At 36.0% G+C, this 25,442-nt stretch overlaps 5 protein-coding genes and 1 non-coding gene across 7 annotated transcripts in view; 2 read left to right on the forward strand and 4 right to left on the reverse strand.

The window, feature by feature from the left end:
• The window catches only part of LOC104813176 (Niemann-Pick C1 protein-like), a 9,132-nt gene extending 8,322 nt beyond the window's left edge, over nt 1–810 (reverse strand). Inside the window, exons 1-3 of one of the 2 annotated variants that reach the window (XM_010540721.2) lie at nt 566–810; nt 233–382; nt 6–108 (exon numbers count right to left, since the gene is read on the reverse strand). In XM_010540721.2, the coding sequence (XP_010539023.1) occupies nt 6–108; nt 233–382; nt 566–604 (292 nt within the window). In that variant the 5' untranslated portion in view covers nt 605–810. Of the gene's footprint in view, nt 109–232; nt 383–565 lie in introns of both variants that reach the window. The other variant, XM_010540720.2, reaches the window with a different exon arrangement.
• Nucleotides 811–6,690: 5,880 nt separating this feature from the next.
• Nucleotides 6,691–9,600, forward strand: LOC104813177 (protein PLASTID MOVEMENT IMPAIRED 1-like). Its single transcript, XM_010540722.2, has 2 exons — nt 6,691–8,472; nt 8,547–9,600. Exons 1-2 carry the CDS (start codon nt 6,817–6,819, stop codon nt 9,393–9,395), a joined length of 2,505 nt encoding a protein of 834 aa, XP_010539024.1. The 5' UTR covers nt 6,691–6,816; the 3' UTR covers nt 9,396–9,600.
• A 56-nt stretch (nt 9,601–9,656) lies between these two features.
• On the reverse strand, nt 9,657–14,110 carry LOC104813178 (MLO-like protein 9). The gene is made up of 15 exons (XM_010540723.1): nt 13,827–14,110; nt 13,665–13,722; nt 13,334–13,578; nt 13,034–13,150; nt 12,884–12,941; nt 12,705–12,793; nt 12,540–12,614; nt 12,379–12,467; nt 12,225–12,274; nt 12,059–12,099; nt 11,763–11,936; nt 11,557–11,592; nt 11,378–11,445; nt 11,158–11,218; nt 9,657–10,144 (listed from the first exon to the last, which is right to left on the reverse strand). The coding sequence occupies exons 1-15, from the start codon at nt 13,968–13,970 to the stop codon at nt 9,881–9,883; spliced, it is 1,569 nt and encodes a 522-aa protein (XP_010539025.1). The 5' UTR covers nt 13,971–14,110; the 3' UTR covers nt 9,657–9,880.
• A 187-nt stretch (nt 14,111–14,297) lies between these two features.
• TRNAD-GUC lies at nt 14,298–14,369 on the reverse strand. The gene has a single exon. It is a non-coding gene; the product is annotated as a tRNA-Asp (tRNA).
• A 52-nt stretch (nt 14,370–14,421) lies between these two features.
• Nucleotides 14,422–18,276, reverse strand: LOC104813179 (protein S-acyltransferase 21). The gene is made up of 10 exons (XM_010540725.2): nt 17,850–18,276; nt 17,113–17,226; nt 16,917–17,022; nt 16,627–16,826; nt 16,383–16,451; nt 16,187–16,258; nt 15,966–16,094; nt 15,799–15,879; nt 15,483–15,692; nt 14,422–15,380 (listed from the first exon to the last, which is right to left on the reverse strand). Exons 1-10 carry the CDS (start codon nt 17,892–17,894, stop codon nt 14,538–14,540), a joined length of 1,869 nt encoding a protein of 622 aa, XP_010539027.1. The 5' UTR covers nt 17,895–18,276; the 3' UTR covers nt 14,422–14,537.
• Nucleotides 18,277–21,513: 3,237 nt separating this feature from the next.
• Nucleotides 21,514–25,436, forward strand: LOC104813180 (dihydrofolate synthetase). The gene is made up of 10 exons (XM_010540726.1): nt 21,514–22,073; nt 22,465–22,562; nt 22,735–22,885; nt 23,047–23,109; nt 23,232–23,393; nt 23,524–23,709; nt 23,819–23,918; nt 24,262–24,393; nt 24,673–24,804; nt 25,023–25,436. The coding sequence occupies exons 1-10, from the start codon at nt 21,789–21,791 to the stop codon at nt 25,337–25,339; spliced, it is 1,626 nt and encodes a 541-aa protein (XP_010539028.1). The 5' UTR covers nt 21,514–21,788; the 3' UTR covers nt 25,340–25,436.
• Nucleotides 25,437–25,442: the final 6 nt, after the last annotated feature.

The following is a 25,442-nucleotide window of genomic DNA, read 5'->3' on the forward strand; positions in this document are numbered from 1 at the left end:
CTGCTGAACTTGTGAACGTAGTGTATCAAATTGAGTTTCCGTACAACAAACATTGCCCGTGATCGTGGGGCACAGGCTTTGTATCTTTGAAGACAGCAAGTCGTCAGGCTGAAAAATATCACAATTAGAAAACGCCAGAAACTCAAACTCCCCACGTTCTCCAGCAAATCACACACAGACAGAATCTGCGTCTCTCAAGATTCCGACAAGAATCTTGTTTTCTCCTTCTTACCTTCACCGCAGGGGTGTTGAAGGGGCAATTAAGTAATTTCCCATCAGCGCGTGCTCCACAGATATCATACATCGCGCAATATCCCGCAGCATGCTTTGCTCCTTTCGAAGGTGAGCCCTGTGCTTCGACTCCACTGAGAACTAACACAATCTGCATACGAAAAATCATCGGGAAAAAAGGGTTTAGGGTAACCGTGAAAATATAAAGACAAAAAGAAAAAGAGAAACATCTCCGCGAGAAGATTGCGGAGACAGAATCGATTGAAAAATCTAAGGGTCAAGAACAAGCCGGTGCATCGACAAACAGAGAGAGATACAGAAAGAGAGGCCTTTCCTGGAGAGAGAAAAACAGAACAAGCCATGGAATCTTCATCTCTGTTTCTTCTTCTTCTTCGATTTGTCTCGTTCCTTCGACAAAGAACTCGAATCCGAAGTTGATTCTACTCCGATTCTCTCAGTCTCGCATGGGGACAAAAATGGCGACGGAAAGCAAAGATTGAAAAAGAAAACGGAGTAGATGGAGAGAGAGAGAGAGTCAAAGGGGGGCTGTATTTATAGTCGCGTATAACATTACTGCGTGAAACACAGCTCAGAGTTGCCATCATCATCAGACAGAGACACCTCCAAGTTCTACGGATGCGAAAACATTCCGCGGATTAGCGAAATTTACTGTTTTGCCCTCGCTGTGGCCTTCTGTCCCCCGTCATGTTTTTGGGAGACGTGATGTTTCCAGGACACGTTAACAGATGGTGTTTCCGTAATTTCGCTGAAGTTTACAGTTGGTTTCTGAAATTTAAAAAAAAAAACAAAAACTAATTATAAAAAGTAAAAGAATTTTTTTATAATTGTTTATTATTTATTACATGGGATACATAGCAAAACAAAAACTGTAACATGTTACTGATGGACGACAATGTATTTTTAGGTAATGCAAGAAAATCACAGTATTTTTAACACTGTGAGATCAAGAATTGTAAATGCACCTGTATCCGTAACAATAAATGGTGGAACCACCTAAAATATAGAATATTTATTATTTACCATTAATTTATAAAAATATTCTATTATTTAGTATCAAAAAATATTAAAATATAAATAGTAAACAGTAAGTATGTATTTAACGAAATTTGAGAATGACGAATATATTTTTTGTAATCTTTAATTTAAACAGTAAAATTTGTAATCTTGAAAGTGTGACTTTTCTCTCATTTTTTTATTTTAATATCTCTTCAAATTTTATTTCCTTCAATTATTTAAATTTTTAAATATAAATTCTTTAGAAGGAAATGGATTCTATACAAACATTAGAAAAAATATGTATATATATATATATATATTAAAATTGATGGGTCGTACAGTTTGACGTTAATGGGTAGACATACGTAATAATGATATCAATCAATAATAATGAAAAGTGACAAATACTTATTTTGTCACCTTGTACTACGTGTGAAATTTTTTCTTTTTGTTCGTGGGTTTATTTTAACTAAATATATCAGTAAATATATTTGTAATTATATATTTCTAATTGAAGAACAAACACTTTTTTTGTAATAGAATGTATGTGTAGGAATGTATGTATGATATGTGTATGTGTATATGTATGTTATGATGCATGTATATATGTGTGTGATTTATATTTATTTTTCTTATATTATTTTAATATTTTTTATTTTTTATTTTTTAATATCTGATGTGGCAGACTGATAAGAATTCCGGGTTTATTACTTGAGCTTTTATATAAAAGTTTGTTAAAAGTTTAGTTTTTATCTGAAAATTTGTTACAAGTTCATATTTATTTTTATTAATTAAAAATGTTAGTATTTAGTTTGGAATTTTTAGTAAAGTTGAATATTTTCGTTGAGATTCTCCTAATAAATATGTGAACTTTGAAATTTATATAAAGTTTTTTTGTACGGTTGGATTGAACCCAACCCACTAATTATGGGTTAAACATTACTCGATTAATCAAATTTTCAGATTAGATAAAGCCATTAAAAAGCTATTGATTATAAAATTATTATTGATTATTCCTTGTAAAATTTTTCATTAGACACTGTCACACTGATCATTTCATTTAAATATTTATACATATGTATATTAATATATATATATATAGTTTGTTTTATGGATTTACATGTTATAACGCTCTAAAATATGTTTTGCTTATGTACGATGAAAAAAGTACACTATTTTTTTTTGGTAAAAAATAGTACACTATTCAATTGCATGATATGAAATAAGAAGTCTACAATTAAAATCTTCAAAATATCTCAAATTAGAAGATCAATATCCTCTTTCAAATCATCATTATATAGATAAATATGATATTTAAAAGACTTTTTTCGATAAAAATGAAATTATTTAGATTAAAATTATTTATTTTTACCATATTGATAATTTAAATAATAAAAGAAGTCTATATGGATATAGTTTCTAAAAATGAAATAGTAAACGATAACAAAATTTGCAAATCAAAATAATTAATTTAACTAACATGTAAGTGATTATTTAATTATTAAGTATTGGCCTAGACTCTGCATGGTCGGTATTATATTTGGTGTGTGTCTAGTAGGGCTAACGATCATGTGGGGCCCATATTCCTAGAAATGATTATCATTCATCTCCTCTTTTTGACATCCCAACACCACGCCTATATTTTAAAATAATAATAATAATAATAGATTTTCATTTCACATTAGTAAAGAAAATAAAAAGCAAAATTAAAATTAATTTTCCCAAATAATAATAGTTAATATTAAAAATAAATATAATAATCAAACTGTATTTGAAATATCATGTATACCTCTCTCTCTAATTGGGCGAAAATATACCCGATTATAAGATAAAATAGTTTATCCTTAACTTGCAGTGACATACAAATAATTAGTGCACATTAATAGATATAAAATATACAAAATACATTAAAAATATAAAACAATACATTTGTTCATAAGATGTTATTCTCCTAAACTAAATAAAGAACATTTTTAAAATTTAAATCTCTATTTATCAAAAAAAAATCTAAATCTCAAGTGTATTCAGAAACTTTTCGACGTATCAAATAAACAAAAGACATTTTAGTTGTTTGAGTATTTATAAATGTGAAAACTCGTGAAAATGCAAAAAATTCTAAATTAAATTTATTTTATATATATTCCGAATCAGATTTAATCGTATAAAAAATATTATGAATAACAATTGTTGATGGATTCGGCTACATTTATGAAGAACGCAATTGAAAGTAGAGAAAGAGCTAAATAAAGTCAACCTTCCTTTAGCTATTTTCGGAATTGATTTTTATTTCTGGATTTTAGTAAATTTATTTTGAATAACAGTTTTAATTTAATTGTGGCTCTCTTCATAATTTATAATTAAACGAAAAATAGGTTTGAATAACAGTTTTAATTGATTCATCCTATCAAATTTTTATTTTCCGCCTTTGTCTCAGGTCCCGTGTTTAAGTGGTCATTGGAGAGATGATATGCAATTAATTACAGTAAGACATCCACCCGTCTATATTGGATGTAGTTGGATATCTATATTGGATGTATTGGATCCAAGGTCCGGTAAATCATCCTGATTACCAAAAAAAAATTATTTTCATTCGAATTCTGCTCTCTCGTCATGTCGAGAGAGAGAAAGGCATGAGGTAGGCAAAATCATTGTCACATATTCCAAACTATTTATCTTTTTTGTTTTGCAATTGAAATATGAATGTAACTGGAATATAAATAAACAATAACAAAGAATTTTGTCGAACTCTTTTTCTGGTATTTGTATTTCGTTTCTGGTTCACATCTGTTGAATTTAAATCTGAAAATTAAAAGATATAATATATATATATATATATATGAATTAGGGAAAAAATAGTAATTATGTTGTAATGATATCTCATGATTAGCCCATAGGAAGGCGCCGCATCGATCGTTTTTTTTTTTGGGGTCAAGACAATAATTTGTATAATATATTAAATATTATTTATTACAATGGCACTTTTTTACGTCTCGTTATGTTGTAATGTTATTTTAAAAACAATCACAATCATTTGATTCAGGTCAAATTTCATAACTATAAATTAGGAAAAAAAGGCTATTTTAGTCTAATGATCAATTGCAATTTTTATTTACGGTAAGAGTTATTTTAGATATGGTATAATATTCTAAATATTTAAACGTATTTTTATAAAAAAAATTATTACGATTTTTCTGTAACAACAAAAAGCTGAAAAAGCGATTTTTTATATTTTTAAGTTTTATCTATATCTTTAAGAAATTTTCTAGTTAACTTTGATACATTAACATCCAGTTGCCAAAAAAAAAATGGAATGCTACAAAGATTTGTATTTTGTTTCTTTATTTCTCTTACTCTTTTTTTTTGTAATAATAATAATAATAATGGGAAAATCTAAAAAGATTTAGTAAATTTTAAAATAACTATGGTATTAATTTCGAACTTCTAAAATAAATATGAATTAATTGATTTTGATATAAAAAAAGTATTGAACTTTAAATTTTTGACAAAATCTAATCGACAACTTAAAAAAGTTAATGTACAATCTGACGTAGTACATCAAATAAAAAATTAATTATAATTAGATAAAAAATTATAAATATATTAAAAATAGTAGTAGTAGTAGAGACGGTCGGAGGAAGCAACGGTCAGCAAAATGGATAAAGTCATAAAGAGCGTGCGATTCATACGATGATTGCATCTCTTAGTTTAATTGCATTTAAGTTTTTTTAATAATCATATATTTATGAATTTCTAATCAGCATAAATTCAGATTTCATCAAAAGCTATAATTGTTTCTTTATCATAGTTTACCGTCAAATATTTAATTCATATAATCATTATAGAAGTTTTATGAATTCACTGAATAAGAAGAATAATAACGATGAATATGTTTCCATTTCATATTTTTTTTCTTCTCGAATCTATTTTGATTAAGTCGTTGAAATGATAAATCCAGCTTTCCCTAATAATATGATTATTATATTCAATTGTCCAAATTCACCAAAGCGCATCAATTATCAAACTGAATTCACGTTTAATCGATGCTCATTCAAGTGCTCGATAGTGTTATCCTTTGGGCGAGGGAGTGTACATTTTTTCGGGGTTTTTTCAAATTTGTTTTTAAAAAAATTGTGTTCAGTTTTTATAATCATCTTGGGTTATCTTTATTAAAAAATATTTTTTTAGAATATCTATTTCTGTTCGATTGCATATTTAATTAATTCAATTTTAACAAATTATACTCAATTGATATCTTTAATATAATTGTGATTATATGTATTTGGGCGATTGGAATTTGATTTTGTGCTTTTTATAAAGATTTTATGGGTTGTATTATGTGACTAAAAATGCTTAAACGTTATATTAACAGCTTCTTCAATGGTATATTCATCAGTGGGCTTCTTCAAAGGCCCATTAGCTGAAAAGACTATGAAGAGATAAGTAAAGCCCATTATATTACATCCGCTAATATCTAATTATATTTAATCAAATACGAAAACCGATCGAATATGTCCATCAGATTAAAATAAATTTGAATTGAATATAAAAAACTGGATCCAGATTTCTGTAATGTCGGTTCAATTTCGAGCATTGGAATCGCTTTTATTTCCTTGGTGGCATCCTTTGGATCATAATAATATCATCCATATAAAAAAATAAATAATAATATCATCCAAATTATATTTTTTTAATTAAAATAGGGTGAAATTAAATAGGATTGAGAAAATGGGTATTCTTTTACCAGTTTTCGGATTTGTGTTCGAACTATTTTGTCTACAAAATGGATCGAAAAAATCGACTAAATTGGGTTGGATAAGCAAATATAACTAATCTTTTCCGGTTATTACTCTAAGAGAGTAATATGTTGGCATAATTAAATAATGTAATCAATTTAATTTAACCAAAAAAAATATAATCAATTTATCATTTTTATCAACTCTTGATGGAGAGTGCCCTGCCGACGGAAAAGATACTGTTTTCTATTTTCTATTTTCAAAGATAATTTCAATATTTAACGAAATTATAATTTGCAATTTTTAGTTTTATTTTTAATATTTGTATTTTTTTTATATCGCTTTAGTATTCATTGTATTTAAGTGTTGTACTTTGTCTTATATTTTGAATCGTACATTTATCGTGGCGGTGATATGAGCCGACGTGTCAAATTCTATGTCAAACACACAAAACAAAATTTTAAATACACTTTAATGATGTGACGGTCAAATTAATTCCGAGAATACCAGTATTCCCGAATTCGACATCTGACTCCGGTTAAAGATTTTAAATCGGTTCAAATCGGACTTTCCTCTGACCGGTTAAGACATAACCAAAACCGGGCCAATAGATTGTCTGGGACCAGTTCCTGTCTCTTTCAGAAAGAAATCACAGCTACGTTCATATCCAATCCATCACGAATCACAAAACTGAGTTTCAGACAATCCAAACAATATTGAAACTTAGCGATAATCTTCACCACACAATAAGCTTTTTCCATTTAATATTCAATCTCCTTATCTTTTTCCCAGAAAAAAAAAACAAGAACCCTTTATCTGTTACTTTGCCGGGAAAATGGCCGGAGAATATTCCGGGAGCCGCAGCTCCAATACACAACTTCTCGCAGAACTCGAAGCTCTGAGCCAAACCCTTTACCAGAAACCTCAGATTCCCGCCGGCGGTAATCGGAGGACGGCTTCCCTCGCTCTCTCGCGCAGCTCCGTCCCTTCCGTCGTTTCGTCAGCGGATGACGTCAGCACGGCTCAAGCCGACAACCTCGCCGTGTCGCGTCCTCGGTCTCGGCGTCTCTCTCTGTCCCCGTGGCGGTCGAGGTCGAAACTCGCCGAGGAGGAGCCGGAGAGAGAAGTGAAGGTCACGAGATCGAGCTTGTTTCAGAATAAGAGCATTAATAAAACAGAGGAATCGGCGAAGGAGGAGAGGAGAGGGATATGGAACTGGAAGCCGATTCGTGGGTTGTATCGAATCGGGATGCAGAAGCTGAGCTGTTTGTTCTCCGTCGAGGTTGTGGCGGCGCAGAACCTGCCGGCGTCGATGAACGGTCTCCGGCTGGGCGTTTGCGTGAGGAAGAAAGAAACCAAAGACGGTGCGGTTCAGACGATGCCGTGTAGGGTTTCTCAGGGATCGGCCGATTTCGAGGAGACACTGTTCATCAAGTGCCACGTGTACTACTCGCCGGCGAACGGGAAGGGTCCGGCGAAGTTCGAGGCTCGTCCGTTCATGATTTATCTGTTCGCAGTCGACGCGAAAGAGCTCGAGTTCGGGAGGAACGTGGTGGATTTGAGCGAGCTGATTCAAGAGTCGGTGGAGAAGATGAACTATGAGGGAGCTAGGGTTCGTCAATGGGACATTAGTTGGGATTTGTCTGGTAAGGCCAAAGGAGGTGAACTGGTTCTGAAATTAGGGTTTCAGATCATGGAGAAAGACGGAGGCGCCGGGATTTACAGCAAATCGGGCGATTTCGGGACCAGATCACCGAGGATTTTCTCGGGTTCCGTCGCACGCAATCAATCAAAAACCTCGTTTAGTGTCCCGAGCCCTAAGTTAACAAGCCGGAGCGAGGCTGGAGGGATGGAACCCGTATCGGATATCCAAAGGATCGAGCATTTGAATTTGGATGAACCCGAGGAAAAACAGCTCCAGAAAACAGAGGAGCCGAAACAGGGAGTTGAAGATGATCTGCCCGATTTCGAGGTTGTGGATAAAGGAGTTGAGTTTGACGAAGACAAGGAAACTGAAAAATCCGACGGAACGGTCGGGGAAAGGTCATCCGAGATCAAGGAAATCGTGAACGATCCAACGCACATGTTGCGATTAACCGAGCTGGATTCGATCTCGAAGCAGATCAAAGCACTTGAATCGATGATGAAAGAAGATCATATCAGAGTGGACGGAGGGGAAGAGACTGAAACAGAGTCTCAGAAGCTAGACGAAGAAGAAGAGACAGTGACAAAGGAATTCCTTCAGTTACTTGAGGACGAAGAAACCCAAGAACTCAGACTCTATCAGCATAAAATGGAGATTTCTGAGCAAATAATGGATGAATCAGTGGGATCTGAATCCGAAAACTACCTCATGGATCTCGGGAAAGGGATCGGCTGCGTGGTTCAGACAAGAGATGGAGGCTACTTAGTCGCGATGAACCCTTTCGACACCGTGGTCTCGAGGAAGGATCCTCCGAAACTCGTTATGCAGATCTCGAAACCAATTGTGGTACTGTAACAACATTTTATGGCATTCAACACGACATGAATCTGAAACCGAAACTGATTCTCTCTTTGTTACAGGTTCTGCTCTCGGACGGCGAATCAGCTACTGGGTTTGAGCTATTCCACAAAATGGCGGGTTTTGGGAAAGAGCTAAACTCGGTGATATCGTCACTTATGCCGATGGATGAACTGATGGGAAAGACTGCAGAGCAAGTAGCCTTCGAGGGAATCGCCTCGGCGATCATACAGGGACGGAACAAAGAGCTAGCCAACACGAGTGCAGCACGAACTCTGGCTGCAGTGAAAACAATGGCTAACGCAATGAGTAACGGACGAAGAGAACGGATCTTGACTGGAATCTGGAATCTCGACGAGAATCCCCTGAGCCCCGAAGACGTTTTAGCCATCTCCTTGCAGAAACTGGAAGAAATGGCGATCGAAGGTCTGAGAATTCAAGCTGATATGGCGGAAGAAGAACCACCATTCGACGTTGCAGCGGCCAAAACGCATGAGAGTCCTCTGAAATCGACGGTTCCGCTCGACGAGTGGCTCAGTAACAGCTCCAAAGACAGGCGGAAACTGACCCTTATGGCGAGAATTCAACTCCGGGATCCAATGAGGCGATACGAGGCTGTAGGAGGGCCCGTGGTCACGGTGGTCAAAGCCGTGGCAGAGGCGGCTGACGAGGAGAGATACAAGGTTGGGAGTGTGCACGTGGGGGCGGTGAAGCCACCATCCGAGGCGGCGGAGAGGCGGAGGCTGACAGCGGCTCAGTGGCTTGTGGCTTACGGAATGGGGAAGAAAGGGAAGAAACAGAGTGTACGGAAGGAGGAGGAAGAGGAGATGATGTGGAGCTTGTCGTCGAGGGTTATGGCGGATATGTGGCTCAAGACTATCAGAAACCCTGATGTGAGACTGCAGAGTTGAAGAGGGAGAGGGAGATACACAAGTAGATACACACATACGTATATACGTATAAAGTATATATCTGTCAGGTGTGTGTAGACGAAGAGTTCCGTCTCAAAGGGTTGTGCTTTCTCTACGATATACTGTTTGGTGCGTTGATTATTTGTGATTATTCATTGTTTTGAAAGTTTCAAATAAAATGCAACAGCGAGATTAAAGTGGAATATCTTAAACAATACTATGTTATGTTATATCAATCGAATGATTCCATTAAATTATTCCGATCACTAAATAATCATTTGTTAAAATGGTTATTTGTGTTACAAAATCTTCACACTAGTAATTACATAACTAAAACCTACTACAACACAGTACATGTGATGTACAACAATAATTCAGCAAGCCAATCAACCTATGCACGCGTAGACATATATAAACAATATAGTGCGCCTGTATGAATACCAAAATTTGAGACCGGGAGAGAGAGAGAGATTGTATTAACCGGTTCAGGGTCTGGTTAAGCGATCACCGGTTCGACCATTCTCGTCTCCACCAGCGGTGACGTTTGTCGGAGCAGACTCGATATCTCTGACAGAATATGGCCGGAGACCGGTTTCATCGGCCGGAAAATTTTGACCACCTAAGTTTCTACTTGGAAAGCTGTTGAGTTGTCCTGATTTCTCGCTCTTTCTCTTTGCCTTCTTGTGCCATTGCTTTAATGCCTTTGATGTTTGGTGGTCGAACACCGATCTCTTCATCGTCGACCCCATCTGGAAAAAAATTGATTTTTTTTTCAAATGGACTAAATATAGGGTTAGGATAAAAGGGGATGGATGAAATGGAGGCAAGCCACGGGATCCTTTATGATCGTAAAGTTCCCGTACGGGTGAAAGGAAAATTCTACCGTACAGCCATAAGACCCGCATTGATGTATGGTAGTGAGTGTTGGGCGGCAAAAGGACAACATGTGTCCAAAATGTGTGTGGCCGAGATGAGGATGATGTGATGGATGTGTGGACATACACGGATGGATAGAATCCGGAATGAGTGTATTAGAGAGAAATTAGGAGTCGTAACCATAGAAGATAAATTACGGAAAGATCGTTTAAGATGGTTTGACATGTAAAACGTAGACCGCTCGACGCTTCGGTTAGAAAATTAGAGAATCTAAGGATAGAGGTGAAGAAACGAGGAAGGGGTGAACCTAACTTGGGAACGAGTTATTAGGAATGATTTGGAGGTGTTGCAAATCTCAGAGGACATGACGCAAAACCGAAATGAGTGGAAAAGAAGAATTCATGCGGCCGACCCCAAATAAACTTGGGATTAAGACGATGTTGTTGTTGTTGGACTAAATATAGGGTTAGGGTTCATATGTTTTTGTAGAACAAGAGGCCAAGCATTGGAAAGGATACATAACCGGATGTTGATTAAGATGAAGTTTTCAAACAGGGATGAGTCCACATACCTCGAAACCAAGAAGCTGTGTTTTTCTATTAGATGACAAACAATTCAAAATTACACCACGGTGTCCTATTTGAAGAATGTTATCGAATTCTTGGAAATTTTACATGATATCTTCATGTCTGGTGGAATAGTTGGAAATAAATTGGTTAGAGAATGAGGCTAAGTGAAGTTTCCAAATGTTGGCTTATGGGTATGGAAAAAGCACATGGTCTATGTATTGGTATGTAATTGTGGTTTGGGCCAATCTATTCATGAATGGTAGAGACCGTGGATTCACTAAATATGCAAGAATCAGAATTTTAGGAATTGGTCCAACCTGAGTAACAAGGGCGTACAGGGGAAGTGTAATGTAACTGCAGAGGAATTGAACTCCGACACTGAAAAAGAAAGTACATCCACTCATTAGTTAAATATTGGGCCCGAAACCTGGGTTCATAGTTTCTTGTAGCTCAAGAAATTGAAAACGAAACTGAAACTGAAACTGAAACTGAAACTAGATATGGAAAAAAAAGGTTTTATATTAGAGAGCAACTCACCCAAGACAGACTCGGACAATAATAAGAGCGAAATGGTGATGAAAACACGATCTTAAGCCAAACTCATACTGCACCAAGATCCAAGATTCAGTAACTCTCCTTAACTTCATGGTAGAAAATGAGAAACGAAGGATGATCAAGTCAGAGTTGATATAGAGGAAAAGAGTGGAATATATTACCCATATCCAGAAGAAGTACGTAATCTCGAAGGCATTCTGAAAATTTTGGAAACGCAGAACATGTCAGAGCTCAATTTTCAATTCTTGTTTGGATTTTACTTGCTAAAACTAAGAGTGTCGAAATGTTTTCGTTCTCGTAATCATTTCCCATGATCGATGGATAATAAATGAATGTTCTAATCATATGTGAAATGTGTATAATATACCTGAAAGAGCACGAAATGGATCATGTGAAGGATTAGGGCCGGTTGACCAAACCAGAAGTGGCTGTCCGAGACACTGACAAGAGGCATTCCTTGGATCACGGCATGTCTCTCCTGAATCTCTAACGCCATGTCTGATATGATTGCTTGAAGCTTGGTTCCGATTGCTAATGTTAACTTCAGACCAACAACCACAACATTTGATCGTTTTCACAAGTCTCCTTGAGTTCTTAAACCTTTTTTCTTCCTTTCTGTTCTTGTACAGGGAAATTAGTTATTTGGGAGATTAAATCACTTACAGTTGGAGGAACCATGGTGATAACTGCTGTAATGTACCACCCTGAAATCATATTTCCCAGAATATTAGCTTCCAGGCATCGAATATGGAAGAAGACAACGGTAGAAAACCGACAGAGGACTAATTAACTTATGGTGCTTTGTATGTGAAGAGGAAAAATGACTAACCGTGAACATCGAAGAGTAAAAAGAGCATCACGAAAGCCCATAAAGGCGGGCTGTCATTGCAAGAATGATGACAGATTGCATTCGACAACGAAAGAAGGTTATTAAAGCCGAAAATGGAAAATGCAAGGAAAAAGTGTTCAAGGTTTCATGATACCTTATTCCTACGACTACCTTGAAGTCGTCTTCCAAAGACCTTTTGATGTATTTTTGGAAATTAAACTTCATGCCGGGTGACAAATGAACCTGATTGCAGAGTTTTGTTAAAAGAAAATTTTTGGGGATTTCAAGATGGGAGGGACAGTTCAAGGGACTCACACTAATGAACCCATGTCGCATTGTTAAATAGTCAGATTTCCTGACAGACCTTAGCATCTGTCGCAAGAAACAGATCTGAAAAAACAACAAGATACGATTTTCGATTACAAGAGACACCGATAGATCAAACCAAGAACTGCACATTCGGAATCTGCATAATCGTACAATGTAGAAGGAGAATCTATTCCTCGTCCAAGGATTGACATGCTCTCGGACAAACGACGTCTCGTGTGTGAGCCTAAACCTTGAAGGGTCTGCAAGCAGTATAAAAATACGAAAGAACAGTGTCAAATCTATATACAATTACTCGGTCGGATACCAATCTGAGATATATAACAATCTACCATTCATCAGTTCTTGTTCGGTCATGATATCTTGCTCCCACACCTTCCATTCGCGAATCTTCATACAGAAAAACGAATAAGCTACAAATCCGGAGATCGCTCTCTATAATTTATAGAGAGAATATCACACACCATTATACAGTTAGTTACCTTTGCTCTCCCAAGCATCATGGTTATGGCACTGTATATCACATGAAACACAGCCAAAAAGAAAATGAAGATATGAATCTGATGCAAGGCGTTGAGAGAAATAAGCGCCACGTATCCCTGCAGCAACAATACCCAGCTCCATCAACCAAAGAAACAGCCGGTAATTCCATTGTCACGGGCTCACTGTTACTGTCTTCAATCAATACAATTCGACTCTATCATCTTCTCTCACCAACAACATCCCGATTTTTTTTTTCTGAGAAAGGAACACATTCAATACCACGACGAATGAGGCATTACCTCGTCGCAATCCGCTGCAGAAAAGTTAGCTAAAATCCTACGCTCAAGGGAGAGAAGGCGTCTTTCATGGTGAGACTTATGCGATGAGTGTTTATGGTGAACTGTCTTTCTCGACCCCATATCTGAACCATCGTATGGACCGCAGAATGACATTGCTTGCCCAAATCTCGACGGCACACAAATCGTCGCGATGTAGTTTTGCCCAAACGTCAAAAGCAGAGAGATGAATCCCAAAACCATAAGCTCTGGAAAAATCACAGAACAGCAAACGTGAAAACGGTACATAGAAACGAAAAGCGATTATAATCTAAAAAATCTGGAGAAATCATACCGTTTTTTATCTTCAGAAGAGCTTCGAGTAAGGCTTTCTTCTTTCTTTTGTCGAAGAACTGTGACGACGTATGAATGCCAAACATCATGTAAACACGAACCAGAGGATATGCACAGAAATAGTGCATTCAAATCGGTGTATAGAGATTCATGTATACATTACCTCTCCAATTTTGTGGATGAACATTTCCAAGACGATGGAGATCAAGATGATGACGCCGCAAACGGTGGAGACAGCCCACGTCGGGGTTTGATCGAGCTCTCTGGGACCTTCTTCAACATCGTGACCGCCTCCTCCTCCGGCCATTTATCAACCGATGGATCAACAAAAACAATTTCGAGCTTCGCAATCCGATTCCGCAATCATGAAGAGAAAATAAGCGAAGTAATCTGCAGAAGTTGATGTTCGCTGCAGAGAGAGAGAGGCAGAGTTTAGGCGATGGAGGTGTACGGAAACAGGAGAGCGGATTTCCGATTTGATTTTTTTTTTCCTTGGAGATTCTAACGGTATTGAAGTTGGAAGGAATGTACGGAGAAGAACAAATATAGGAAGAACAAAAATGATTATTTTTTTGTTATGAAAAAATAAAATTGGTAACAGAAATAAAAGTTCCAAAGTAAAAAAAAAATGAAACGCCGCTGCCGGGGATCGAACCCGGGTCACCCGCGTGACAGGCGGGAATACTCACCACTATACTACAACGACTTTGATGCTAGGTACAATAAGTATATTGCATTGGCCATTCAACACACATTCGTAACCAAAAATTCAAGACAAAATCTAACACAACGATAGAAAGATGAAGAACCAAAGTCCAAGTTCTGAGGCATTAGAAAAAAAGAAAACCAGATTCGTTGTTTACAATGTGTTTTCCTAGGGGAATCTAGAAGAAGGATGTCTCTGTTGCTGCTGAGATTCTGTCGGCACAAACACTGGAAGTTGGCCTCCTCTCTGAGATCTACCTTGTTGGAAGTAACCCGCCCCCGAGGAGTTCCCTCTCTCTCGGTTGCTTCCTGTGGTTGCAGCTGCTCTGTTCAGATGCTCATTCACCAGAGGTCCTCCGAAAAATATGGATTGCTCGCTGTATACTAACTCTGTTCTGGCTGCCTGAGATGATACGGCACTGGTCCTGGAAGCAGAAGAAACAAATCGCCCAGCTTCTGGATCCCACACCACCGAATTGCTCGCGTTATCAGCAGTAGGGAAGCTTCTTCTCGTGGGCGGGGCCCACGAAATGTTCTGGCTTGGAGAATGTTGAGCCGGTGATGATGATTGGTAAATCGGGTTGAAGTGATCTCGGGTGGATGGTGGCTGATGAGTTGCCGGGCTGCTGATGTTACTGAGACTGTGACCACAAGACTCGGATCCAGCCGTGCTTTCCGGGTGGTATGGGCTCTTCGGAGGGGATATCACCATTTTGGTAGCGTTTCTGCTTTGAAAAGCTTGATGGGTACTAGCAGGACTGCTTCTACCGCTGCTGGAGAGATTATTATCCGAACCGTTGGTATATGGATTGTGTCGGGAACTCAAGGGACGGAGCACTGATGAGGAAGCCCGTGCTTTTGCAGCTGCCTTAGCCGCCTCGTTAGGGTCTAATTTCGCAAGCTTCAATGCGCTGATTCGTACTTGACGGGGAGGTGGCTTCTTCTGCGCAACCGTGTCTGGATCTATGGTGGATGGTACAGGTCCAGGTTCCAGATGCTGGATAACATCATCCTGTTATGCAAGAAGACGTACAATCAACCCAGCCATCCCATTTTCTTCGACATTTCCCGACACATAGCAAAGGTTAAACAAAAAAAAAGAACCGGGTTTTACCTGTTGATCCATGAAGATTCTGGGAGGGGTACACAAGGAAGTACCCCGATATTGCAATCCCAATCCTAGAGAGCTTCTTCCGCTCACAGCGGTCACAGCCGAGCTTGTTGGTGAAGGTGGCTGACTAGGTTGCTCTCCTCCATCTACTGATGGTCCAGGTGGTTCACTTTGAGCTCTCATGGCTACAACATATTCATATGTTGTGATACCCTGCAACTCATTTTCGCATATCGAGCTCAGTTTCATGGTTTATCCATGGCGTTGCAGGAAGGTGAGAGAGAGACCAAGGTTCCGTAATGAAGTTCAGAAAACAAACCTTTCGGATTAAAATTATATGGAAAAAGAAAAGCTCTCCTAGAGGTATTGTTGCAAGAAGCGACAGAGCAGTACAAATAGCCTGTGAGATTCACATTAAGTAAATAAATCAGAATCAGCGAATAAACTTCTTGGACTAAAGAGACGGTTTTGGGTGTAATTTTTTACCACAACAGTTGCAAATGGAGGACGGGAGAATCCAACCCCGAGCTTCTCTGTTATTTGGTGTTCCATTGCCTTATGGTCCACAAAACACCGAACAAAAACCGCGACCCCAACTCCAAATTCGACAATAAGCTGTTTCATATTTCGAGCCAAGTCAAGTTTGGCTCGGGGCAAAGGTAAAAGTGGTGACAGAAAAAGTAATGAACTTTTGTTCAGAGACATACCCAGATGAGGCTTGTGGCCATAAGACACACAAAGGTGACATAGTTTTTCCGTCCCACACAATTGTTAAGCCACTGAGGCAAAGATGCTTAAAGTTTTCAGTAGAAACTAAAACAGTTTAGCCGAAAAAACAAATAATAGGAAGGATATTGTAGTAAAATCTGAACAAACCAAGATATACATTTTTCTATCACATACCCGGCAATGATGATCAAACCCATCAACACATTTGCCACAGCTTCGACAGTGCTTGCTGAATTTCCGTACCTTCGATAAAATTGGAGAAAAAGAACGGGGAAGAAACCATCAAAGATGTGACAAAAATCGATAACTTTAGCCAGACGGAGGCAGAAATAGTCAAAACTTTAAAAAACTGTTTCAATCGGATGAAATCCTAGAGATTCACAATTTTTGGAAAATTTGAGAGAGTGTATTATCATACCTCAGCATTGCACAATGTGCAGAACAGAGCTTCTTCTTCACCCGACTGCTCCTGCTCGGCATCTTTACGGCAATCTCCAATCACTAAACAACCACAAAAGAATCTTCCTAAAGCAGAACAACAACCCGAGCCGTGTTTAGTATACTGTCCTCCATGCTTTAGACCTTCGCCACCGGATTCCTCAACAGAGGACGCAATCCCTGGACACAAAAGAACAACACTTTTCCACCCTTAAGTTTCCAATTGATTTACAAAAGTAAAGCAATTAAGTTTATGGCATCATTCGTTACCATTCTGTGACTTATGGGCCGGCGTCTTATCAGCCTCGATGAAAATTCCTGGATCCGCAGGATCAATGCCAGTGCATCGCACATAGAGAACTAGAACGGAGAAAGCCTACGAAAAGTTTTAAGAGAATGGCTCGTGAGATTAAACTGGTAATTGGGTTCGAGAGAAATAGTTAATATTGCGATCCATTGTTCTTACGAAGAATGAATAAACACCAACTGCGACATATTGGTACAATTCCTTCCCGAGAAATGGAGCAAAGAAGGCGTAGTATGCAACAGAGAGCAAGAAAAAGACGGTTATAGCGACAACCTGCACAACATTACAGGAAATTGCACTGGTGTTAGAGGAAAGATCAAGCCAAGAGAAACAGACCCAGAAACAGACCCATCAAAATTTCAGACAGAAGAATCGAAAAACCAATTGACCAAGATAGTGTAGTTCTAAATGTTCACCTACTGTTCAGCATTACCCATCTAGACACATTGCAGCTAATGATCCTAATAATTTGGTCAAATATGGATATTAATATGAAAATCCCTTGTAGATCTGGGATATATGCATCTTACCAATGCATACGTACATATTCATGTATGTACATGTGTGTGTTCTCTATGCATGAATATACACAAACACAGAAAAATAACAGCTCGGACAAGGGTTGAAAGCGAAATGAACAGAATCAAACAAAGTATTCCTACCAAACATCCAGATACCAACAAATGCTTTAAAAGCCATATTACAACGGATAAAAAACATATAAAAAATCTTCAAAAAAAATACACGTTTTGTACAATTCACCAAAAAACAAATCACGAATGTACACACTTCACAAACCGGAGTCAAATAAAAGACAACACACTTTGAATCTAATCCCCAGAAGCCAAGATAAGACAAAACCCTAAAATTCACAGACAAAAAGGAAAAAGCCGAACCTGAAATGTGTGGGCAGGAAGTTGCCATCCATGTCTTCTAGCCATTGTGATGAGAAACGAGAAAACCCTAAACTAATACCTCGGAAATTCAGGAAAATCCTAAACAACAGCCTAAAACCCGCAATGCAAATCCTTAATCTGAAACGACTTGAAAGGATTTCGAAGGTAAACCCTTTCCGATCTTATTTCTTCCTATTTTTTTTCCTAAGCTCTAAACCTACACTAAGAACAAGCAACATTAAGACCGTGAACCAGGTGTTACAACACCGATTTTAGACGAGCCGTAAAGGAAATTTAGGATTTTTAGGGTTCATCGGCCTGGGTTTTTTACTGATGAGGAAACCCCTTAGGAGGGGAATCAAGCAGCAGTAGAAGAATATAAAGGACTGACCTTAGACTGTGATTTCCCCCTTCCTTATTTTTTTTTCCTGTTATACTCAGAAGGGGAAGTTTCTTTTTTTTTTTCCCTTACCACTAAAAAAAAAGGGAAGTTTTTAATTCTATACCTATCGATGTATTATTCATTGTTCATTTTGACTTATAATTCAAATAATTTTATACATATATTTAGAATATAAATTTTTAAAATTTAAAGTAAACAACTTAAATGGAATCTAAAATTTTAAAAATAAATATTTAAGGGGAAATGAAATTAAATCAAATAATAAAGGATTCGAACACTTACAGAAAAATCATATTATATTATTTTAAAACATTATGAAAGTGAAATATAAAGGAATTATGAAAAATGTTCATCCCTGGTATTATATAATCCATCCATTGGATTTCCTTTAAATGAATGCATGATATCTTAAAAAGCGGCCATGAGTCCATGACCAATTTATTTGAAAATTGCTTTGATGTTTTTTTTTGCTGTTACAAAAATAGTTTTGAATGTTTTAAATTTCATTCTCATTTTTGTCACATAGACTGATATAAGCTGATATAAGTTTGGAGAGTGATGAAATATATTTTGCTCCTCCATATATACGAATGTTTTAGTATGTTTAAATTTAAAAATTTTAAGAATTTGAAATTTGAAATTTAATTTTGTATGTATAGGTTTTGGATATCTAAATTTTGGTATTATTGTATTTAAATCAAAGTTTTATAAAACAACTAACAGAAATTTTATATTTTTAATAAAAATATGTCTTTGTAATTTTAAAAATATTAACATAATTTTGTAATTTTAAAAATAATTTTATCATTTTTAATAAATAGAAAAAATGTGACATTGAGATATATAAATTTGTATTCAAATTATGGATTAGAAAAAGTATATGAATTTATATCCAAATTAGATATATATCTATATAATATTTTTATATATTATGTAGACTAAAATTTTAAATAATATATTGCAACAAATATAGTCAAATTACTATTTATCACCTTGAGATTCCAATCATTTTTTAATCATTATTATTGAGTTGTAGAAAAAAAACTAATTTAGTGAGATTTTATATAATGATTAATGGACTATATTGGCCCATGAAAAAAAGAACCTCAATACAAACTTAGAAAAAAAAACTAATTAAATAATTCAGCCAGAAATATATTTTTCAATCTATATGCATAGACTTAATTTTCTAAGGGGATATGATATGTGGTTTGTCACTTTGTTGTGTATTCCATTTAGATCTAATGACTAATCCTTCTTTTCACTAATACTTGCTACTTATGGAGCTTGCAACCAAAGCAAACATAATTTAGTTTTAAATTTTAATACTTTAAATGTATATTATATATATATATATATACATGATGATATGTAGTACTGTGTAGTTTTTTGCTCGTACAATATATATATATATATATATATCTTATAAATGGAGACAGGTACAAGTTCCAATTAAAAAATGATGGAGGAAGATAGTTGGTTGTTACGGCATCTTTAATTTTATTTTTATTTTAAATTCTAAAAAATTAGACTAATTTCTTTAAAATTGAGAACATCAATGGAAAACGAATATTTCAAAAGATAAGGTTATATGATTTCAATTATTTTTATCTTACATTCAAAGGGTTAAAATTTTTTGAAAGAAAAAAAAAGTTAATACGTTTTGGAATTTCCTTGTCCAAATCGCAAAAGATAAGGTTTCTTATTGTAAATTTGAAATTATGATACATAATAATAGTATATAACCTTATACAATTTTTAAATCAATCGTAAATATATAATAATAGTATATAATCTTATACAATTTTTAAAAATATTTTATTAATTTTATGTATTTTTTTTATTTGATTTGATATGTTATTAAGCTATCATTGCACCAACAAAAAAAGAAGTTGCGAGGGGATAAGATGTCAAAGTCATATAGCAACAAACTCAGCCGACAAAAGTTTAATGAGAATCTCAACGTCATGAGTGTTATCCGTTAAAATTCGTTATATTCAGTAACTTGAAAAAAACCCACAAATTAATTTCATCATAAGAAATTGACGTAAGTTTTTTTTTTGTTAAAGAATTCACGTAAGTTCTTTTTAGAATCCTAAGTGAATATTTTTTTGGTTGAATTTTGTGGGAAAATTGTGGGCTTCTCCTCTCCTTTTTTTTAAATTAAATATTGTAGAGTCAAATAGTATTTGTTGATGGGAAGAAATCATAACTTTTTATAAAATACGTACGGAAAATTAATGTGACTATATTACAGAATTCGCTCTTTTTTGTTGTTTTAGGAGTATGATTCAAATTCGGTTATTTCGAAATAATATGGAGATTAGTTTAATTCTTGCTTATTTTGGAAGAAACAACAAACTTTTTATGAATGAAATAAATTTTAGTTTTGACCTTTTTTTTGTTTATTTTGAATTCGTTTTTATTTTTTTATTTTATTTTTATTTTTACCATATATGGAATAATTCAAATTAAAATTAAAGGAAGACAAGTCTCCAATTAGGAAAATTTTAAGGTACCATAACTTCTATCTATAAATTTTTGAATTCTAATTTTATATCCTAGATTTTAAATATAAGGAAATTTTTGCATAGTCTTAGATATCTATAATAAAATTGGTAAAAAGATTAAAGATAATTTTATGGTTTAAATGAATAGGATTACTGTAATATTTCAAAATTAAGGGGTAATTTTTAATACATATAAAATTATTTTTAATCATGTTGAATACGGATCTGTAAAATAATAAAATTTTATTCAAATCCAATATATGAATTTGATATATTGAATACGAATTTGTGAATATCCACAGGTCAAATTAAAAGGTAATACGCTTTCCAAACACGTCCAATACTCTTTATTATGGTAAAATATGTAGGTGTAGATATAACGTGGTGAATAATAATATCGAGAGAAAAAAATTGGGAAGAGAAAAATATTATATCATTTAATTATAATTATGATTTTAAATTAATCATAATTAATTAATACAACTATATAAGTTTTTAAATCTAAACCACCATTGGTTTATAGATATATTTAAATGATCTAACCATTATTTTTTTTATTGAACCCAAATGATCTATTTTTAATTATAATATTCTTCCTTAACGTGTACCTAATCTTCTTCTTTTTTCACATATCCAAAAATAAATATTTTTTATAAATATAATCATTGCAAATTCTCTAATCCAAATACATGTATTAAATGTACTCTTTTTTTTTAAACCGGAAACTTTCAATAAAAAGATTCCAACGACTGAAATAGCTTCCGGTTTTGGATGAACCGGTCGCGGCTCGACCAGTCTACCGGCCGGTCGAAGCTATCAATATGACAATATGTGCCCAAGTTCTCGTGTCTATGGCATGCACAGCATGACATGATTCTCCTAAAACACGACACGATGTCTCGTAAAAAACGGCGTGCAATTGGAACAAGCTAACTCTCTTGCTCAGACGTGAGAAGTCAGAACTCTCGGGAGCATTTTCCCGTTACGAAGCATTTTCCCGAGAAACAAACAGAAACATTTTAGAAGATGAGGGCACTGTCGACGCAATACTTCGGCAATATTATCCTCGGCAAAGCTTCTCCAACCATCAGCAGAAGAGTTTTTGCTGCGAAATTAAGCTCAGAACGGTGTGTACCGATGTGCACTGAAGATCCAGAGATGAAGGATTTGATCGAGTATCTGGATTCTCTGAAGAACTATGAGAAATCGGGTGTGCCCAAGGGAGCGGGGACGGATTCCTACGACGGGTTCGATCTAGGTCGAATGAAGCGCCTCATGCATCGCCTCGGTAATCCTCAGTCGAATTACAAGGTTTGCGGTCTCTTTTGCTCTTTCCTGCTTGGTTTCTGAGAAAACGCCGAAATGTTGACGGATTCGAACTCTATGAAGTGTATAACTGGACGAGTTTTCATGCTCGTGTCATGAACTTCGGATCCCCCTATTTGTATTGTCCCTGAGAAAATATGGTTGGTAAAATTGATTCAAGCCTCTTAATTGATTACTACTTTGCATAATCTTACTGAAGCAATTATTGCGAGAAGAAGCAATGCCGACTTAGCATTTACAGTTGTTGGGAGGCCAATTATTCTTACCCTGATGCTTTTGGATTTAGTTTAGGACATTGGGCTGCATGATTTTTAGATTACTGATACATCATTGTGGATTTTCAAGGCGAAATAACGATTATGGCAGTGATTTGTAGACCGTTCATGTTGCCGGGACAAAGGGAAAAGGGTCCACTGCTGCTTTTATCTCCAATATATTACGGTCAGGTGGATATTCGGTCGGTTGTTATTCGAGGTACGATCCTCTTGTTTACATGAAATAGAATATTGTCAATGAACTGGGAGATTATAATTGGCTTGTGCTTTTTGATACTGCTAACTTCAACTCTCTCCAGTATTGGTATTCCTTATGTATTATTTGTGTACCATATAGTTTTCCATTACAAGAATCTTCTTTTTTTGAGCAGCCCACATATTTTGAGTATAAAGGAACGCATGACCATTGGAGGATACGGGGATCCAGTGTCTGCATCGACTCTGAATGATCTTTTCTATACAATCAAGCCGGTTCTTGATCAGGCAATTGAAATGGAAAATGGTTGCTTGAGTCATTTTGAGGTATCTTTTTTTCTATGGCATCTTTCATGTTTTGCTTGCTGCTAGTGAAGCTTCCCCTGTATCTTCTGTCTTCGTATGATTTCAAGGAGAAGAAACATGCTTTTGTACTGAGTTCCTCCTTCTAGACATTATATAACTCAGATTTATTTGTCATTTGGCAGATTCTCACTGGAATAGCCTTTTCATTATTTGCCAAGGAAAATGTTGATATTGCAGTTGTAGAGGTTGGTGATTGCTCATCTTTTACTCATATTACCGTACAAAAGCTTATATAATTTTAATATTTTATCTCGCTTTCTCATATTCCTGGTCTTGGGTTATGCTGATTTTTTTTTATATGTGATAGGCTGGCCTAGGAGGCGCTCGGGATGCTACAAATATAATTGAAAGTTCTGATCTTTCTGCATCAGTCATAACAACAATAGGTGAAGAACATATGGCTGCGCTCGGGGGCTCCTTGGAAAGCATAACAGTGGCTAAATCAGGAATTATCAAACATGGTCGTCCAGTTAGGTGGATTTTCCCTGTAAAATTCATTTAAATGGAAATTTACAATATCCGTCTATTGATATGCAGTGTATTTGCTGATCTCTTTTAATAACCTTGACAGAATCGTTGTTTCCCCCTAAATCCTGTAGGTAATATTAGGTGGCCCATTTCTTCCTCATATCGAAGCCATTCTACATGATAAAGCAGTGTCCATGTCATCGTCAGTTATATTGGCATCTGACGTTGGAATTAGTTCTTCAATTAAAGGCATCATCAACACAAATGGGGGAATGCAATGTGATATCATAATACGGAATGAAAGAGATGATGATCCAGTAGGTTCTAGAAATTGTTTTCGGTGTTCTTATCTGAAACAAGAACATATAGTTTATGTTGAAATCATATTACTTATCAAATTTTGGTGTATAATTTTCATAACAACAGATTATAGAGCTTGATGACATAAATCTGCGCATGCTTGGGCATCATCAGCTCCAAAATGCAGTTACTGCCACATGTGTGGCCCTCTGCCTTCGCAATCAGGGTAAGTATGTCAATATCTTTTTCTTTTCAGAGAAAAGAAGAAAAAAGAGAAAAGAGGAGAAGAAAGTCTGTCAAAGGAACCAGTGAGGATTATATGCATAATGCATTTCAGTGCAGTGTTGGAATCTGCTAATATTGTATATACATATGTTCATCTCTTTGTGGGTTTTCTATAAAGTTTACTGTAATCTCACTCGGGTAATATTACTAACATAAAGTTAGTTCTTAACGATGGGCAAGTGAAATATTCTGATGATATCCATACAACTGTCGGAACTGAACTGAAGCATTCATTGCCCAATTAATTAAAAAAATTTAGCTTGTTTCTCTGATGGATTGATCAGGATGGAGTGTGACTGATGAAGCTATTCGGGTTGGTTTGGAGAATACACATTTACTTGGGAGATGTCAGTTTCTAACATCCAAAGAAGCAGAGTCTATACAGTTACCTGGAGCTACAGTGCTGCTTGATGGAGGTTATTCTCCTTGTCTTTTTGAGTTTTCAAATCAAAGGCCATTTTATCATTAGTTTGAGTTTTGTTCCTAATAAAGTCATTTGATTTGGGTTTATGTCTTCGAAGGATTACAATAGCACCCGAAATAGTCCGTGACATCATCTTTTTGAATGTTTGGGGTGTCAATCTTTTTGTTTATCCTGTTGAACTCGTTATAGTTTTCGTCATACATTTAAATTCCCGGTCGAAAACCGTAAAAAAAAAAAAAAAAGTTTATATATTTTCCTTGTGCGTTTGCAGCCCACACCCAAGAATCGGCGAGAGCCTTGAGGGACATGATAAGTATGACATTTCCTGGCCAGAAACTGGCATTTGTGGTTTCAATGGCCAGCGACAAAGATCATTTGGGTTTTGCAAAAGAACTTCTCTCAGGTTTTTAATGATCTTCCATTTTCTGTTTTCCCGTAAATCATTTACAGTACGATTGAAGAAATCAATATCATAAACTCAGATGGAAATAAAAAAGACCGAAGAGTATAGATTGTGATTTCTTCTCCAGTTCTATTTCAATTCACTACATGGACTTTTCCATTCGATAAAAACACCAAGTATGATACCATTTCTGTTCTCATTTCATTTCACAATTATAGGTCAACGACCCGAAGCCGCATTCCTAACAGAAGCTGACATTGCCGGAGCCAAGACCCGAGCAACTTCCTCGTCCTCATTGACAGATACTTGGATCAAAGCTGCTGATGAACTCGGCATTTGCAGTACTGTTCTCCTAAATAACGATATGGATTGCCTCACTACAGCATCAAAAGGCACAGTTATATTGGGAGCCGAGAGTTCGTTGAAGATTGCATTAAGACTTGCCTATAAGACTCTCAACGATGGCGAGGGCATCGTTGTAGTCACAGGCTCTCTTCATATCGTGTCTTCAGTGCTAGCTTCTGTCCAAACCTAGATTTCTTGTTCTTCTGGATACTGCAGTGTCAAGATTTGGACAAGATTTATGTAACCATAGCGATCTTGGTTTAGCTTTCTCTGTTTTCTCTGTTTTGTTTCTC

The sequence above is a fragment of the Tarenaya hassleriana genome, unplaced genomic scaffold (genome assembly GCF_000463585.1).
Source record: "Tarenaya hassleriana unplaced genomic scaffold, ASM46358v1 Cleome2, whole genome shotgun sequence".
Taxonomy (NCBI): Eukaryota; Viridiplantae; Streptophyta; class Magnoliopsida; order Brassicales; family Cleomaceae; genus Tarenaya; species Tarenaya hassleriana.

What these genes read in the sequence shown, in the direction of transcription:
- LOC104813177 (XM_010540722.2), top strand. Translation starts at nt 6,817, where the DNA reads ATGGCCGGAGAATATTCCGGGAGCCGCAGCTCCAATACACAACTTCTC. An exon ending in AGATCTCGAAACCAATTGTG is followed by an intron (nt 8,473 to 8,546) that starts GTACTGTAACAA and finishes TCTTTGTTACAG; the next exon opens with GTTCTGCTCTCGGACGGCGA.
- LOC104813178 (XM_010540723.1), bottom strand. Translation starts at nt 13,970, where the DNA reads ATGGCCGGAGGAGGAGGCGGTCACGATGTTGAAGAAGGTCCCAGAGAG. An exon ending in TGATGCTTGGGAGAGCAAAG is followed by an intron (nt 12,942 to 13,033) that starts GTAACTAACTGT and finishes TTCTGTATGAAG; the next exon opens with ATTCGCGAATGGAAGGTGTG. An exon ending in CGAACAAGAACTGATGAATG is followed by an intron (nt 12,794 to 12,883) that starts GTAGATTGTTAT and finishes TACTGCTTGCAG; the next exon opens with ACCCTTCAAGGTTTAGGCTC.
- LOC104813179 (XM_010540725.2), bottom strand. Translation starts at nt 17,894, where the DNA reads ATGGCTAGAAGACATGGATGGCAACTTCCTGCCCACACATTTCAG. An exon ending in GCACATTGTGCAATGCTGAG is followed by an intron (nt 16,452 to 16,626) that starts GTATGATAATAC and finishes ATTTTATCGAAG; the next exon opens with GTACGGAAATTCAGCAAGCA. An exon ending in CTCCATTTGCAACTGTTGTG is followed by an intron (nt 15,880 to 15,965) that starts GTAAAAAATTAC and finishes TGAATCTCACAG; the next exon opens with GCTATTTGTACTGCTCTGTC.
- LOC104813180 (XM_010540726.1), top strand. Translation starts at nt 21,789, where the DNA reads ATGAGGGCACTGTCGACGCAATACTTCGGCAATATTATCCTCGGCAAA. An exon ending in ATGAAAGAGATGATGATCCA is followed by an intron (nt 23,710 to 23,818) that starts GTAGGTTCTAGA and finishes TCATAACAACAG; the next exon opens with ATTATAGAGCTTGATGACAT. An exon ending in TGCAAAAGAACTTCTCTCAG is followed by an intron (nt 24,805 to 25,022) that starts GTTTTTAATGAT and finishes TCACAATTATAG; the next exon opens with GTCAACGACCCGAAGCCGCA.